This window comes from Dreissena polymorpha, chromosome 12 (assembly GCF_020536995.1).
Source record: "Dreissena polymorpha isolate Duluth1 chromosome 12, UMN_Dpol_1.0, whole genome shotgun sequence".
In the NCBI taxonomy this organism is placed as follows: Eukaryota; Metazoa; Mollusca; class Bivalvia; order Myida; family Dreissenidae; genus Dreissena; species Dreissena polymorpha.
The window spans coordinates 28,889,471-28,908,646 of NC_068366.1; the positions used below are offsets into that span (position 1 = coordinate 28,889,471).

Genomic DNA, 19,176 nt, shown 5'->3' on the forward strand with positions numbered 1-19,176 from the left:
ACAAATTTATTTGTTAAACCACTGACTTATTTAAGCATGATAAATTCACAATGTTTTCCCAAAATGAGCCGTTTCATTGAAGCAAAAATTCCCAAAATTCCCAATTTGGTCAGACTCCTTTTCCCAAAATAGGCAGAAAAAACCCTGTTTATAAGATGATCTTTAAAAAAAAATAATTTTGTTTTGGGGGGGGGGGAGGTGGGTGGGGGGGGGGCAGGGATTCTGGATTTGGGCATGGGGTATTGTTTGGGTGGAATCCATTGTGGTAATCAGGTAAGGGTTGTTTTGTCAAAGTATTAATAGAATCTGATCATAAATAAAGAAGTTATGGCAATTTAAGCAAAATGTTCAATTATGTAAGTATAAAAGGGGCCATAATTCTGTCAAAATGCTTGATACAGTTGTCTGCTCTTGTTTATAGGTTGGGGTCATGTTGGTAAACAACTATGCAAAATGAAAGCAATATGTCAAGGGACAAAGGAAATATTTGGGGTAGTATGCAAACTTTAACATAGATTTTTCAATAATATGCATATTCTAAGTATAAAAGGTGCAATAATTCTGTCAAAATGCTTGATACAGTTGTCTGCTTTTGTTTATAAGTTGGGGTCATGATGGTAAACAAGTATGCTAAATATGAAAGCAATATGTCAAGGAACATTGGAAATATTTGGGGTAGTACACAAACATTAACATTTGCACGCTAACGCCAACGCCAACGCCGACGCAGGGGTGAGTAGGATTGCTCCACTATATATATTTCATATATAATAGTCAAGCTTAAACCGGCTTTGTGTAAAAGCTAGACTTATGAACAGATCAATTATTTACCACATGAGATGCATAGGGTTACCAGTTTGGTCATATTATTAGGGCCATGCTCTGTGAAAATGGGGTTTATCACATGTGCATTAAAAAGTCAGCACAGGCTAATCAGGGACGACACTTTCCGCTTTATGATATTTTTATTTAAAGAAAGTCTCTTCCTAGCAAATCCAATTTAAGCAGAAAGTGTCGTACACACATGCATTAAACCCCCTTTTCACAGAGCACGGCTTATTTAAATTTATGTCATTTGCAAAACATGTCTGATTCTTGTAGAGCTCTTGTTGCCGTCACTAGTGCACTGGCATAATTACTACTACTAAACATTAAACAGAAGTGTGAGTATTTAAACTGACCTCCATAAAACAAAATAATTCTATTAAATCAAGCAAATTTATTGATCTTACGCGCCAAATAAATTGTGTTTATGGATGGGTGCAAATCCCTTGATATGCATTATAATCCTAAAGAAAACAAGCAAATTTGATGAATTGATATCCCCAACCAATATACTTCTGGACACAAAAGTTTTCTGGACAGATGGACAATGCCAACGTGCATCATCCTCTTATCCATATATATACTCATACCAAGTTTAAATGAAATCTGTCAAAGCACTGCCAAGATATGGCTCCGGACACACAAAAAAAGCATTTTTCAAGATACAAAGGGCCATAACTCTGTTATTAATCGATGGTGTACAATGTCATTTAGCCTGCATCATCCTCTTATCAATATATATACTCATACCAAGTTTCAATGAAATCCGCCAAAGCACTTCCAAGATATGGCTCCAGACACAAAAAAGCATTTTTTCAAGATACAAAGGGCCATAACTCCTTTATTAACAGACAGTGTACAATGCCATTTGTCATGCATCATCCTCTTATCTATATATATACTCATACCAAGTTTCAATGAAATCCGCCAAAGCACTTCTAAAATATGGCTCCGGACACAAAAGTGCCGGACGGACAGACGGAAAGACGGACGGACAACACCAAATGTGTAGGGTAGAAAAAAAAAATACATCATACAACAAGAGATGTGTTTGTCAGAAACACAATGCCCCCTATTGCACCGCTTTGAAATAAAATTTCAATATATCATTTGGCAGGTTTAGAAATTATCTCCCTTTTAAAGCTTATTACTTCCTTTAGATTGTATTTTTTGACTTTTGACCTTGAAGGATGACCTTGACCTTGACCTTTCACGACTCAAAATGTGCAGCTTTATGAGATACACATGCATGCCAAATATCAAGTTGCTATCTTCAATATTGCAAAAGTTATGGCCAATGTTAAAGTTTTCGGACAGACGGACGGACTGACAGACAATTCATTGCTATATACCACCCTACCAGGGGCATAGAAACAACAAAGGACAATAACTCTTATTTTAGAACTTGTAGGGTTATGGTTCTTGTTCATGGCACTTCTTCTCATTGATGTCTACACACCCCTGAAGTTTCATGTTGAAATCTTGTATCATATCTGAGAAATAGCCCTGAAATGTTACAACATACAAAAAACATAGGGCAATAACTCTCAATTTAAAATGTATTGGGTTATGGTTCCTTGTGCATGACACTTATCTTTATTGATGCATGTAAACCCATGAAGTTTCATGTTGATATCTTATATAGTTCCTGAGATATAGCCCTGAAAAGTTTGTGACAGACGGACGGACAATGTCAATTCTCTATCCCTCCGCCTTTGGCGGGGGATAAAAAGAGGAAAAAATCTGAATAAACAGACATAAATGTACGCATTTAAGGCTCAACCTACCTCGTCACAGGAACATAACTTGAAACTTTTTGTTATCTGAACAAACAAACAGACAAACAGAAATATCAAAATGTCACGCTCCACGGACCTCATCACAGGCGGGACAACGCGGGCGTATCAGCTCGGCGTAGTGCCTCTCGCAGTATAGCCTGCGTGAGTGCTGGCAGTACGTGAGGTCGACCAGTAGCTCCTCGCACGTGCAGCACACGAAACATGCCGGGTGGTAGCAGACGTCCGCGCTGAGCTTTGTGGCGACAACCACTAGCTCCCCGCCTTCGATCTCACCACTGCAGTTGCTGCAACTCTGAAAGTATGGTTTTCAAATCGACTTATGTAATACACACATCAAAAATTTGCTCACTTTCAATAGTTGGTTCAATGCTTCCTTGAAAAAATTCAATTTAGAGATGTCTTGTGTTAGACAGCACTGAAATGGCTGTCTGCATGACTTGGTCTTTTGTAAACCTTTTCATTAATGATCCCTGCTTTTACAAGAATCTCAATTCAACCACTGGAATAACTGTTATTTCTGAAAATAATTGTGTTCATGTCTGCTATTGATTTGTCGATTTAATTGCTTTGAAAGGTTGTAGGATGTCTTATTGCTGAAAAACGAACATTACATGCATTCAGAGCAAAACACCTTGACAAACAAATTGATTTTCTTGACGATGTTTTTATGCATCCAATCTGCTGTGCTAATGTTTACTGTGGTAACCTTTCACTGTTTCAGTCATTTGTAATCATTTTCACATCAAAGTACAACTGCATTAGTTCTACTCAGGAAATGTAAATAGAACATTTCCATGTAATTAAGCCAAAGGCCCTGCAGAAACCAATTCTATGTTCTTCTTCTTACATTCTTTTATTAAGAGATTGTAAACATTTAATATTTTTGTAAACAATTTTCATATCACATGAATTCCTGTAAGGCATGGTAAAAGCATGTGTGGGCAGTTTTGTCTGATTTAGCACAATTGATACTGACTGAGGACATTTTGTTCTTCTCTTTTCATTCACAGTCAGTTTCTTTACAGTGAGTTCAATGCAATACTTACTATGTTGTTTTGAGCAGGTTTTATTACACACTAGTCTGTGGCCATACTTAGTGTTGTTTTGAGCAGATTTTATGAAAAACAGATCTTTGTCAATACTAACTGTGTTGTATTGAGCAGGTTTTATTACACACTAGTCTGTGGCAATACGTACTGTGTTGTTATGAGCAGGTTTTATAACAAGCAGGTCTGTGGCAATACTTACTGTGTTGTTTTGAGCAGGTTTTATTACACACTAGTCTGTGGCAATACTTACAGTGTTGTTTTGAGCAGATTTTATGAACAAGAGGGCCTGAAAGGCCCAAAGTCGCTCACCTGAGAAAACAAGATATTATTGGGACAAATCTTCTGACCAAGTTTCATGAAGATCGGAAAATAAATGTGGCCTCTAGAGTGTTAACAATTAAGGTTTTACTATAGCCATATAAGGAAAACTGCCCCGCACCCTGGCAGCCATGTTTTTCAACCAACCGGCATCATTTTTGAACTCATCCAAGATATTATCGGGACAAATCTTCTGACCAAGTTTCATGAAGATCGGAAAATAAATGTGGCCTCTAGAGTGTTAACAATTAAGGTTTTACTATAGCCATATAAGGAAAACTGCCCCGCACCCTGGCAGCCATGTTTTTCAACCAACCGGCATCATTTTTGAACACATCCAAGATATTATCGGGACAAATCTTCTGACCAAGTTTCATGAAGATCTGAAAATAAATGTGGCCTCTAGAGTGTTAACAAGGTTTTACTATAGCCATATAAGGAATAATGCCCCGCCCCCTGGTGGCCATGTTTTTCAACCAACCAGCATCATTTTCAAACTCGTCCAAGATATTATCAGGATGAATCTTCTGACCAAGTTTCATGAAGATTGGACAATAAATGTGGCCTCTAGAGTGTTAACAAGATTTTACTATAGCCATATATAGCCATATAAGGAAAAATGCCCTGCCCTTTGGCAGCCATGTTTTTCAAGCAAAGGTTACGATTTTCAAACTCATTTAAGATATCATTGGGACAAATCTTCTGACCAAGTTTCATGAAGATCGGAAAATAAATGTGGCCTCTAGAGTGTTAACAAAGTTTTACTAAAGCCATTTAAGGAAAAATGCCCCGCCCCCTGGCGGCCATGTTTTTCAACCAACTGGCATCATTTTCGAACTCGTCCAAGATATTATTGGAATGAATCTTCTGACCAAGTTTTATGAAGATCAAACAATAAATGTGGCCTCTAGAGTGTTCACAAGATTTTACTATAACCATATAAGGAAAAATGCCCCGCCCCTTGGCAGCCATGTTTTTCAAGCAAACGTAACCATTTTCGAACTCATCCAAGATATCATTGAGACCAATCTTCTGACCACGTTTCATGAAGATCGGAAAATAAATGTGGCCTCTAGAGTGTTAACAAGGTTTTACGATAGCCATATAAGGAAAATAGAGAATAACAGGTTACTGCCTGATCTTTTTGTAATATATCAGGCAAGGCTTAGAATAACATAACGGCGAGGCTTGCCAAGCCATTATTTTATTCGTGCAGAGCCTGATATATTAAAAAAAGATCAGGCAGTAACCTGTTTTTCTGTTTATCATACTTCTACGTCCCCGATTTTAAAGAAATAATATAAAAAACCGCTAAAAAGCTGCAGTTTTAGCGAGAAAGAATATGACTTTTGTCGTTTGACGTGTTAATAATGACGTCATGAGCACGCGCGCTTAATATTTGTAAAAAAATATTTTTTGCTGTTTGTGTTGCATTTTGTGTTTAAAATATATTACATCTTGGTATTAAATTGTTTGTCTTGTTAAATCTGATTCCATTTTACTTAAAATGATTACTTTATAGTTAATTCCGAGTAATATGACCATCCTCCCCACATGACTGATATAAGAACTTCCTGTTGACCATGATATAAAAAAAAAATCAGGCAACGTTATATCAGGCAGATATCAATGCGGAGGTATGATAAAATGCCCCGCCCCTTGGCGGCCATGTTTTTCAACCAACCGGCATCATTTTCGAACTCGTCCAAGATATTATTGGAATGAATCTTCTGACCAAGTTTTATGAAGATCAAACAATAAATGTGGCCTCTAGAGTGTTCACAAGATTTTACTATAGCCATATATAGCAATATAAGGAAAAATGCCCCGCCCCCTGGCAGCCATGTTTTTTAAGCAAACGTAACCATTTTCGAACTCATCCACGATATCATTGAGACCATTCTTCTGACCAAATTTCATGAAGATTGGACAATAAATGTGGCCTCTGGAGTGTTCACAAGGCAAATGATGGCGCACGACGCATGGCGGACAAAAGGCGTTCACAAAAACTCACCATGAGTACGTTGTGCTCAGGTGAGCTAAAAACAGATCTTTGTCAATACTAACCGTGTTGTATTCAGCAGGTTTTATTACACACTAGTCTGTGGCAATACTTACTGTGTTGTTATGAGCAGGTTTTATAACACGCAGGTCTGTGGCAATACTTACTGTGTTGTTTTGAGCAGGTTTCACGACCCCCATGTCCATGGCGATGCTGTCTCGTAGCTCTCTGAACACTTTAAACTCCTTCATCTCCATGGAAGTCTCAAGTGACTTGCAGTACTCGCTAAAAACATTACATATGAGTCTCGTTCTGAGAAAACTGGGCATAATGCATGTGCGTAAATTGTCGTCTGCACATGCAGGCTAATCAGGGACGACACTTTCCGCTTTTATGACATTTTTCGTTTAAATGAAGTCTCTTCTTAGCAAAAATCCAATTTAGGCGGAAAGTGTCCTCCTTGATTAGCCTGTGCGGACTGCACAGGCTAATCTGGGATGACACTTTACGCACATGCATTATGCCAAATTTTCTCAGAACGCGACTCATATAGTGACAGAAATGCAATGGTACATTATGGACTGGGTGCCCTCAGAGTCTTGGCTTGATAATATGCTTGCTTTTACATTTTATTATTCTAGTTTAAACCTTTTAATTTTAGAACAATTGCATCTAAAGCCTAAGGCTTATTGAAATGCTATTGATTCTGTTTCCTGGGACTATACCCAGTACTTTGTGTCTTTAGGGGAGGTCAAATGAATGCTACCAGTGGGGTTTGAACCAGTGACCTCCCAATCACTAGACGAACACTTTATCTTTATCTACTACAGCATGACCACCTAATTCTCAAGTAATAAAATAAGTAATAAAGTAAGAAATAAAGTAATACAGTAAAAGAAGTAAGTAAGTAATAAATTCCGTCTTTGGTGACACTGCAAATTTTGATCACTAATTTAAATGAAACTTGAATTGATGCAAATACATAACTGACATTTTTGGGCTGTTTTACAAATGACTTAACGGGAACGTCAAATCAATTAATGTTGTTCTATACAAGTTTCATACATGATAATAAAGGTATATACCTAATCACAACACATCATCTGTTCTTACCACTATCAGTTATACCCTTTACAGCAAGGTGGTAGTGTCACCAAACAGGGATTTTTTTTTTAATCGGGTCCGGTATTCGGCCCCATTCCCAATGGAAACAAGGCTGTTTGTAAAACATGCATGCCCCCCTATATGGGCTAGAAGTTGTAGTAGCAGCCATTGTGTGAATACGTTTTTGGTGTAGGTGGTGGTGGTGGTGGTGGTGGTGGTGGTGGTGGTGGTGGTGGTGGTGGTGGTGGTGGGGGCGGCGGCGGCGGTGGTGGTGGTGGTGGTGGAGTAGTAGTAGTAGTAGTAGTAGTAGTAGTAGTAGTAGTAGTAGTAGTAGTAGTAGTAGTAGTATAGTAGTAGTAGTATAGTAGTAGTAGTAGTAGTAGTAGTAGTAGTAGTAGTAGTAGTAGTAGTAGTAGTAGTAGTAGTAGTAGAGTGGTAGTAGTAGTAGTAGTAGTATTAGTAGTAGTAGTAGCAGTAGAAGTAGCAGTAGGTAGTAGCAGAAGGCAGTAGCAGTAGCAGTAGCAGTAGCAGCAGCATTACAATACCAATACTTAAGAATGATTAAATGGGAAAAGGTAACCTAGCACTGGCAGTAAATATGGGGCTCATTTACAGGTCAGATTTGGAATCACTGCTGTAAAATGAGATTTTAAATGAATTAAAGGGAGGCAAATGCTGTAATAAAAAGAACATGCATAAACGTAGTTGTTTCCCTTGTTTGAACCATGCTAAATCCTTAAAATGCCTATTTCCAGTAACTGTGACCTTCACCTGTGACCTTGACCTTTGACCTAGTGACCTCAAAATCAATAGGGGTCATCTGCGAGTCATGATCAATGTACCTATTAAGTTTCATGAACCTAGCCCCAAGCGTTCTTGAGTTATCATCCGGAAACCTCCTGGTGGACGGACCGACCGACCGACCGACATGAGCAAAGCAATATACCCCCTCTTCTTCGAAGGGGGACATAAAAAGAATGTATTTTTCCCAAATGAGACCTAAAAATTCCCAATTGAAGGTTTCCAAAAAAAAAAAAATTTTTTTTTTTTAGATTTCAACATTTTGTTCATCTCCCATCCAGCCATAAAAGTTCCACCTTAGTAAAAATAATACTATAAATACTTCTATTCTCAATTTGAAGCATTTTTTAGCAAAACAGCTAAACACTAATCTCACAATTTTATTCAAAACACCGCAAATTTTTACAATTCAAAGGAACCCAGCCCCATTCCAAAAATGGTGAAAAAACGCACTGTAAAATGTGTAAATGCCAGGATTGTGAGTTCAATCCTTGCTATTAGGCAATACTTCTTAAAGCAACATAATGATGGCTTTACAGAGAACATTTTATTCAAATGTATTCATAAACATACATCAGGGTTTCTAATGATGCTTTGAGCAAAATTTTGCTTGCCACTGAACAAAAATTATTATTCAATTATTATAATATATATGGTGAAAAACAAATTAGGTTAAACCAAATCAACTGAACAACTATGTTAACTCTTTCAGTGCTGTAAACCTAATTTTGAAGGCCTTTGCAAACAGTTTGGATCCAGATGAGACGCCACAGAACATGGCGTCTCATGAGGATCCAAACTGTTTGCTATTCTTATAGTATTCTTTGAAAAAAATCAAAGAAAATGCTAATTTTAGAAATTCAGCAGACGTCATTTTAGCAGACGACAAATTTCCCATCGAGCAAAGGGTTAAAGCAAAGTATTCAGACCTGGAGAGGTCCTGTTTGGGCAGCTGGTATATTAACTGTATGTCCCTGTACTTCTCCCCGGGCGAGTTCAGTTTCGGGACTTTGTGGTTTGGAAGCTGTTCCATGTACTCTTCAATCTGGAAGAGGAAAATGAGCCGCATTCTGCGAATACAGGGCTTAATTGATGTGCGTTAAGTGTCATCCCAGATTAGCCTGTGCAGTCCGCACAGGCTTATCAGGGACGACACTTTCCGCTTTTATGGTATTTTTAGTTTCAAGGAAGCCCCTCCTTACTGAAAATCAAGTTTAGGCGGAAAGTGTCGTCCCTGAATAGCCTGTGCGGACTGCACAGGCTAATCTGGGATGACACTTTACGCACATGCATTATGCCCAGTTGTCTCAGAACAAGGCTCAAATAAGCCTTAATCTTGGAAAACGGGGTCTAATGCATTTGCATAAAGTGTTGTCCCATATGAAGAACAACAATCAGGAACAACACTTTACGCTTTATTGGTATGTTGTGTTTCAAGGAAGACTCTTCTTAGGAAAAAATCCAGTTTTCTACTATTTCTACTATTTCTACTATTTCTTATACTGCACATTTTAGCACTTGCATCTTGTAATACAGTTATTATATATCACAGACAAACATTACGATAGTTTACATAAAAAGCATAATTCTTCAGAAAAACTTTACAAGGACACTATAAGAGTTGTAACATTTTCTGAAAAATTACATTTAATAGCAACCTAACAGTAACATTACTATAAAATAGCAACCTTACAGTAACTGTTACTGTTACCTTTATTACATTTGATAGCAACCTTACAGTACCATTACTATGAAATAGCAACCTAACAGTAACATTACATTTGATAGCAACCTTACAGTAACATTACTATTAAAAAGCAACCTAACAGTAACATTACATTTGATAGCAACCTTACAGTAACATTACTATTAAAAAGCAACCTAACAGTAACATTACATTTGATAGCAACCTTACAGTAACATTACTATTAAAAAGCAACCTTACAGTAACATTACTATTAAAAAGCAACCTAACAGTAACATTACATTTGATAGCAACCTTACAGTAACATTACTATCATACATGCCAGAATTTTTCAGGTCCAAATCGGGATTTTCCATAAAAAATTGTCGGGACATTTTACCAAAAAGCGGGACACCTAAAACGATCAATCATTCCACCTTTTCTTTAGTCAGTAGTCAGTATATTACTTACAAAAACTCTAAATTTCTTCCCAATATTGACGATGAATGTGTGTTCAGAATTTCGTGAACGCATATGTTCTCCATTTTCCGGAAGTAAACACATTCCATTAACTGAAATATGGGGTGTCCCCGTTTGCCTCGATTAGACATCCAATTGGTGCAGGGATATCCCCCTGATCATATGTAAATCGTGTGACATGATGTGAGCGCATCGAGCACTATTCTTATTCAACCAATCGTAAATTAATTCTTAATTTAGATTGATGCAATATGTACAAACTATTTTCTGAAAATCCGTCGAAAACGAAAGGTAATTTGTGAGAAACATCAATGTGCATTGGTCAGCATTCAATTTGTTTGATGTACAAAATCGGTGTTTTGACAGGTTTTATAACTTTAGGTTGTATAATACACAGGATAATAGTATTGTTGGACTTTATTGGGCCATGAAATACAAACGCAGGTGGCGTTTATTTCTGTACGATACATCTTTTGATAGCAATTAGCGACCCCTATCATAAAAACACCATGGCGTGAATGCTGATTAAATCAATAAGTTGCCGATAAATCGCTGATAAGGTGTCAAAAACAACACTGGTGCACTCGAGTAGTAGAAGTGGGTTGTAAATTGGGGGTAATACAGGAATTAGCGATGGTAAGTTTTAGCCAGAAAGAGCTTGAAAAGCGAATATTATTGGGAACTTATAGACCTTACATCGTTTTATAACGAATGTTTGGACAAATCGTTTCATATCGGGATGCCGGGACAAAGAGCCCAAAAGCAGGTCTGTCCCGCCGAGATCGGGATGTCTGTCATGTATGTTACTATTAAATAGCAACCTAACAGTAACATTAAATTTGATAGCAACCTTACAGTAACATTACTAGTAAATAGCAACCTAACAGTAACATTACATTTGATCGCAACCTTATAACATTACTATTAAATAGCAACCTAACAGTAACATTACTATTAAATAGCAACCTTACAGTAACATTACTATTAAATAGCAACCTAACAGTAACATTACTATTAAATAGCAACCTAACAGTAATATTACTATTAAATAGCATCCTAACAGTAACATTACATTTGATAGCAACCTTACAGTAACATTTCTATTAAATAGCAACCTAACAGTAACATTACATTTGATAGCAACCTTACAGTAACATTACTATAAAATAGCAACCTAACAGTAACATTACTATTAAATAGCAACCTTACAGTAACATTACTATAAAATAGCAACCTAACAGTAATATTACTATTAAATAGCAACCCAGCAGTAACATTACTATTAAATAGCAACCTAACAGTAACATTACTATTAAATAGCAATCAAGCAGTAACATTACTATTAAATAGCAACCTAACAGTAACATTACTATTAAATAGCAACCTAACAGTAACATTACTATTAAATAGCAACCTAACAGTAACATTTCTATTAAATAGCAACCTAGCAGTAACATTACTATTAAATAGCATCCTAACAGTAACATTACATTTGATAGCAACCTTACAGTAACATTACTATTAAATAGCAACCTAACAGTAACATTACTATAAAATAGCAACCTTACAGTAACATTACTATAAAATAGCAACCTAACAGTAATATTACTATTAAATAGCAACCTAGCAGTAACATTACTATTAAATAGCAACATAACAGTAACATTACTATTAAATAGCAACCTACCGTAACAGTAACATTACTATTAAATAGCAACCTAACAGTAACATTACTATTAAATAGCAACCTAACAGTAACATTACTATTAAATAGCAACCTAACAGTAACATTACTATTAAATAGCAACCTAACAGTAACATTACTATTAAATAGCAACCTAACAGTAACATTACTATTAAATAGCAACATAACAGTAACATTACTATTAAATAGCAACCTAACAGTAACATTACTATAAAATAGCAACCTAAAAGTAACATTACTATTAAATAGCAACCTAACAGTAACATTACTATTAAATAGCAACCTAGCAGTAACATTACTATTAAATAGCAACCTAGCAGTAACATTACTATTAAATAGCAACCTAACAGTAACATTACTATTAAATAGCAACCTAACAGTAACATTACTATTAAATAGCAACCTATCAGTAACATTACTATGAAATAGCAACCTAACAGTAACATTACTATCAAATAGCAACCTTACAGTAACATTACTATTAAATAGAAACCTTACAGTAACATTACTATTAAATAGCAACCTAGCAGTAACATTACTATCAAATAGCAACCTAACAGTAACATTACAATCAAATAGCAACCTTACAGTAAGATTACTATTAAATAGAAACCTAACAGTAACATAACTAATAAATAGCAACCTAGCAGTAACATCACTATTAAAACAGCAACCTAACAGTAACATTACTATTAAATAGCAACCTAGCAGTAACATTACTATTAAAGCTGAGCAGGCACTAACACAATGCCCGGAACCTGCAGTCACTTTACTATTTTATTAGCCTGCGTAAATACTTTTAGTTAATTAACCTAATTAACTGACCTTGAGCTCGTATATGCAAAAAAGTAACATAATTATGTAAGATATAGCAAAACAAAATAGTAAATCATCCTATATCAGCCTGAAAGAGTACAGTAAAGATGTCAGAGAATAACAATTCTGTTAACAAGTTGCATTGTTCATTCACAGAAAACAAATTTGTCATAATTAGTTGCCAGGGAAAGATCATAAACAACATAAATGCACATGGTATAATACAAAAGCCAGATGAAAACAGTGTGTGAATAAAATCTTTGCTGTGATTATAGAACAAAGGACATCAAACATTTCTGACAATATAATAACAGCCCAACATTATGAAAGTCATATGTTCCAAGAGTATATATCTCTATGTCAGTCAAGTGGCTTGTGTTATTAAAGGAAGAGCACAATACTCCTTTTATCATATACACTCATACAATAATATATTTCGGAAAATATTTGCCTTGTTTATTGAGGTAAAAAAAGTATTTGTAAAATGTAATTTTCATTGTATCATTATAATTTGTAGCTCTGTGCAAGTGAACATAAAATATAATTGTGAAATATTGTTACTTGTATGTAATTTCACACCCTTAATTTAGACAATTTTGCAGATAAAACATGATCAACAAGCAAATTCGTTGAATTGATATCCCCCGCCAATATGCTTCTGGACACTCAAACCAAGTTTCAATGAAATCCGCCAAAGCACTTCCAAGATATGGCTCTGGACACACAAAAAGCATTTTTTCAAGATACAAAATGCCAAAACTCTGTTATTATCAGATGGTGTACAATGCCATTTGGCGTGCATCATCCTATTATCCATATATATACTCATACCAAGTTTCAATGAAATCCGCCAAAGCACTTCCAAGATATTGCTCCGGACGGACGGACGAAAAGACGGACGGACGGACAACGCCAAAACAATATCCCTCCGCCTATGGCGGGGGATAATTAAATGCTAGGATTGTGCCCAATAGCTTTTCCCTTTACCCATAAGAAGCAAAGTTAAATTGGCTATGTGCAAACAGCATAAAACCAGAACAGCCTGTGAGTAACTCGCAGTCTGTTCAGGTTTTATGCTGTTTGCTGCTCATCAGTCACTTAAGGTTTTGAGATGAAGCCTTAAAAACTTGAATCTAGTAAGAAAGGTCTTATATTAAATATAACTTTCTAATATGTGAAAATACATATCTAAATGGTAAAGGGTTTTCAGGTTTTATGCTATTTTCTGCTCATCAGTATCTTAATGTCGGACATACATGCCATAATTTTTCAGACCAATTCCGGGACATTGAGTTAAATTGTCCGGGACTTTTGCCGATTTTCCGGGACATGTATAAAATGAAGCGATATTTAGAGACATATGCATTTTTGGTACGTTTCTTTTGTTTCGCATCGTTAATTGCAAAAGTTTGAAAGCCTATCCGAAATACACTTGATCTATTAACGTCAAATTAAACATTACTACTTCCGTTACTAGATACCAGCCACGTGTTTTCAGTGTAAGCGTTCTAAACAGATGGTGACGTCACTGCGTTATTGTTATTAAGACCGGTGTGTAACGCGTAGTTGTTGATACGCCTTTATTCATTTATAACATTTATATAATAAAAAATACAACAATACAGTTAGAACAAGACAATAATAAACCTAGTGAGGATGACGTTTAATATGCTTACTTTTTTACTCAACTTCTTTGTCGGTTAAACGTGCGAACATAAACTGCTTTTAATTTTTTACTCAGCGATGTTGGACTTCAGATGTGTGAACAACTATCCTTTGCCCTTACGCAGCGGGAAATAATGACGTAGTAGATTAAAGTCAATTAACAACCACATTAAACAATGCCGCCTTTTCGGTTTGACCGCGAACGTGAGACAATCGATATGATAACAGGACCCCTGTTAATTGATTGATTTTGACACGTAGCGTAGTCTGCCTATTCGGGTAGGCATTTTCATGAAGACGCTGCAGATATGCACAGATTCGAGGTGCAGTTAAGCCTAACGGGACAAGTTCTTCATTTCCAGGACTGTCCCGGACAATCCGGGACGTATGGCATGTATGATGTTGGAAATGAAGCATTTAAAACTTAAATATAGTAAGAAAGGTCTTTAATTAAACTTCTAAGGGAATACAAATGCATCGAAGTACGTTTCTAAGTGGGAAAGGGTTATTTGAAATATGAGCAATCATGTCACACAGCAAACCTTGTACATTAGATGGTGTGAGAATTATGCTCTCGACAAAAATAAAGTTTGAAGCTTTACAAAGGGCAACAACTTCAACAGTATGTGAGAGTTACAGTTCTTGTGCATTGTGCTTTAGCTCAATGAGATCTATTTATCTATGTATCTCTGAAGCTTCTGTCTATCTATGAAGTTTGAACTTCAAAGCTTAAATATTCTCAGAGCTATGCTGAAGATCCGGAACAGGAAAATATCCTTGTGACTAAATGTATGTCACCTAGTCCAAAGTCTTGAACATATAATGGCAATACTGCTGTTTAAACAATAAATTTTACATCAAAGATGTACAGTCAATCTTGTATTAAGAGACCACTCAAGGGAGTAATCAAAAGTGGTCTCTTAATAAAACGGTCTTTGAATACAAAAGGCCATTCTGGAAGAATGCTTACCCTCAATTTTAATCTATATGAAGGATTATCTCTTTTATCCACAATGATTTTAACTTTTATAATAAAATGAATATAAACACAATACATAAACAATATTTTACTTATAATGTGTTTTATTTTTCACTTATTATAAATTATCATTTATTATAAATCAATTGTGTGTACATATTTATTTGCAAAAACAACATAGACAAGGAAATATTTTTCCTAAGAAAAAAGAATTTTGCTAAAAATGTGTAACAGTCTACATATACATGTGTACAGCTAAAACTAGAAATAAATGTCAGAAGCCAAAAGCTATGATATATTATCACATGTATTTCTCTTTCCGTTTCTATATTGCGCGTTTTTTTTCACCTGACACATTATTTTCCACGTCTTCAAGCACCTCGGCTTTACGCTTAAGAATGTTCTGAATTTGGGTTTTTCCGACTCCAATCTCGTCTGCGATTTTACGTGCACTTAAACTCTTTGACAATTCCAAAACCCGAATTTTCTTGTTCAACGTTAACACTTTTTGTTTTGACATTTTAATTTCTGCATGTACGCTTAAGGAAATCTAACTCGATTATGATACATAATGAGCTGAAAAAATTAAAACACGTCAATTGAAAACAAACAATCAGACCTGGTTGGAAAATTTATTAAGTAAATAACAATGTGATTGGCTTACAAATATCTACTAATTAGCATTATTACAAATTGGTAATGTACGGATTTCGACAGATGTTGCCGATTAATAGTTTATTTTCCGCACTTCTCAGGAAATGTTTGTCGCGTACAGTGCATTGTTTCTGCACCTGTTATCTATACTCGAGAAAAATCGGCATTGTCTCTTAACGATCCACATAGTAAACTATTTAAGCTGTAGACTGTGCGTAATACGTTCCTCTATTATTCAACTCAATAAATTAATATGCAGTCTACAACAATACCGGTCAGAACCGGTCAACGAGACAAAGCATAATCATAATGGTTGTGAAAACAAAGCAGAGGTGTAACAGTACATCTTATCGGCTTAGATAAACAATTAACACGGATTTGTCCCTGAAAGATCGATAGATTAACCACTTTTACCTCCTAGTGGTCGCTTAATACAAGATTCGGACATCAAAATACACACAAATCAGCGGTCGCTGGTCGCGTAAGACAAAAGTCGCTTAATACAATATCATTATATAGCGAAAAAGCTCCGTGGGATTTCAAAATGGTCGCATAAGACAAAGGTCGCTTAAAACAAGTGGTCGCATCCACAAGATTGACTGTATTATAATTACGAACAGATTACTTCGTAATGGTGCATGTACTTCAATCTATTAAACTCATTAATTGCATAAAAAAAATTAAATAAATGTTCTTGAAATTTATTGAAGACGTGCAAATATTCCTTGCCCAGGCTTTTTCGAAGCAAACTTAAATTATCTCTTCTTTAAAGGATTTAAAAATGAATTTCAATTTTAATGCTTATGAAAACGGCTGTAAGATATTTATCTGGTCATAATTACCTTGTAAAACTGACAGCAAAACAAATTATCAATATCCAAAAGTCCTTAATTCCAGTCTTAAAATATTAAATACTTTAATTCCGGCTGTTTTTCATTAAGCATTTGAGATTAACCTAGCTGTGCCTTTGATTTTTACTGGAAGGTATCCAATAAAAATTTACACTCCACTACGATAATCTTCATATCAAACCATCAATATGAACTGCCACACAAAATTGTAAATTTATTCCTTCAAAAACATGGCTTTTTGTGAATATAATGGACAGTTATATCTACCAGTGTTAATGTCAATAGGGTTTAATGCATATGCGTAAAGTGTCATCAAAGATAAGCATGTGATGTCCACATAGGTAAATCAGGGAAAACACTTTCCGCTTAAATGGAATTTTTTGTTTAAAGTCTCTTCTTAATGCAAATTCAGTAATAGCAGAAAGTTTAGAACCTGATTAGCCGGTGCAAATTGCGCAGGCTGACCTGGATCAACACTTTACGCACATGAATTTAGCCCTGTTTTCAGAGAGCAAGGCTCAGATATATTTATTTCTTCATCATTTAACATTCACACCTCGTGTTTCTCAAATATTGTTACATGTAATGGCTTGTAAGTATTAAATCATATATCTTACTATTAGAATTCATGGTTGCTAAGTCACACTGCATGTACATAATGGTGTGTGTATGTTAGTACCTCATCTCTAGTCAGCCCGGCTGGTACCCAGGAGTACCCATGTCGTAGCGTCTGCTCCTTCGTCGAGTGCGTCTGAGGGTCGTCGTCACGGCGCCAGCCTAGGCGGTCTCGGACGTTGACAAAGTTGTCGTTGTAGATGTCGTGGAGCTCCCTTGGACAGCGGCACACAGTACACGTACTCCTATAAGTGCACAGACAGATAAGAGTAATTTTGGTAAAACCATTTACAGCCCGGATATGCATTTTTAGGTGTTTGTAGTCCCTTGAAAAAATAAATTAAATTGAAGACTTTTGTTTATTGATTCCAGTTTTTTAAAGGCCTCATTTCCAACGGTACTGTTGAACAGCAAACAGCAAACAACCTGAACATAATGTGAGCTATAACTTGCAGGCTGTTCTGGTTGATTGCTGGTTGCATAAAACCTGAAGAGACTGTGAGCTATAACTTGAGTCTGTTCTGGTTGATTGCTGGTTGCATATAAAACCTGAACATAATGTGAGCTATAACATTCAGGCTGTCCTGGTTGTTTGCGGGTTGCATTAAACCTAAACAGACTGTGAGCTTTAATGTGCAGGCTGTCCTGGTTGTTTGCTGGTTGCATAAAACCTAAACAGACTGTGAGCTATAACTTGCAGGCTGTATTGGTTGATTGCTGGTCGCATAAAACCTGAACAGACTGTGAGCTATAACTTAAAGGCTGTTCTGGTTGATTGCTGGTTGCATAAAACCTGAACAGACTGTGAGCTATAACTTAAAGGCTGTTCTGGTTGATTGCTGGTGGCATAAAACCTAAAGTGACTGTGAGCCATAACTTGCAGGCTGTTCTGGTTTTTTGCTGCTTGCATAAAACCTTATCAGACTGTGAGCCATAACTTGCAGGCTGTTCGGGTTGATTGCTGGTTGCATAAAACCTTATCAGACTGTGAGCATAACTTGCAGGCTGTTCTGGTTGATTGCTGGTGGCATAAAACCCGAACAGACTGTGAGCCATAACTTGCAGGCTGTTCGGGTTGATTGCTGGTGGCATAAAACCTTATCAGACTGTGAGCCATAACTTGCAGGCTGTTCTGGTTGATTGCTGGTTGCATAAAACCCGAACAGACTGTGAGCCATAACCTGCAGGCTGTTCGGGTTGATTGCTGGTGGCATAAAACCTTATCAGACTGTGAGCCATAACTTGCAGGCTGTTCTGGTTGATTGCTGGTGGCATAAAACCCGAACAGACTGTGAGCCATAACTTGCAGGCTGTATTGGTTGATTGCTGGTTGCATAAAACCTTAACAGACTGTGAGCTATAACTTGCAGGCTGTATTGGTTGATTGCTGGTTGCATAAAACCTTAACAGACTGTGAGCTATAACTTGCAGGCTGTTCTGGTTGATTGCTGGTTGCATAAAACCCGAACATAATGTGAGCTATAACTTGCAGGCTGTTCTGGTTGATTGCTGGTTGCATAAAACCTTAACAGACTGTGAGCTATAACTTGCAGGCTGATCTGGTTGATTGCTGGTTGCATAAAACCCGAACAGACTGTGAGCCATAACTTGCAGGCTGTTCTGTTTTTTTACTGGTTGCATAAAGCCATTTTCACTTTTGTCCTGAGCAGGAAAGGGTTTAGCTTGATGGATAGGTGCTGTAAGATTTGTACTTTTTTCAATAATGTGACTAAATTACCCCGACTACACTTTGCCACAGGCATGACAGCCATTCACATGGCTTAAAGTGCAAGAGGAATAAGCAGGCCTCAACACTAAGGCAGGTCCGA

General features: G+C 36.4%; 1 protein-coding gene across 4 annotated transcripts in view; it reads right to left on the reverse strand.

Annotated features, from left to right (window-relative positions):
• Nucleotides 1–1,223: 1,223 nt before the first annotated feature.
• Nucleotides 1,224–19,176, reverse strand: part of LOC127853642 (prickle planar cell polarity protein 3-like) — a 128,816-nt gene continuing 110,863 nt past the window's right edge. For 2 of the 4 annotated variants that reach the window (XM_052388328.1, XM_052388329.1), the window contains 4 exons: nt 17,412–17,592; nt 8,828–8,943; nt 6,161–6,278; nt 1,224–2,916 (listed from right to left, as the gene is read on the reverse strand). In XM_052388328.1, coding sequence (XP_052244288.1) covers nt 2,686–2,916; nt 6,161–6,278; nt 8,828–8,943; nt 17,412–17,592 — 646 coding nt within the window. In that variant the 3' untranslated portion in view covers nt 1,224–2,685. The remainder of the gene's footprint in view (nt 2,917–6,160; nt 6,279–8,827; nt 8,944–17,411; nt 17,593–19,176) is intronic. The other 2 variants (XM_052388330.1, XM_052388327.1) reach the window with 2 other exon arrangements.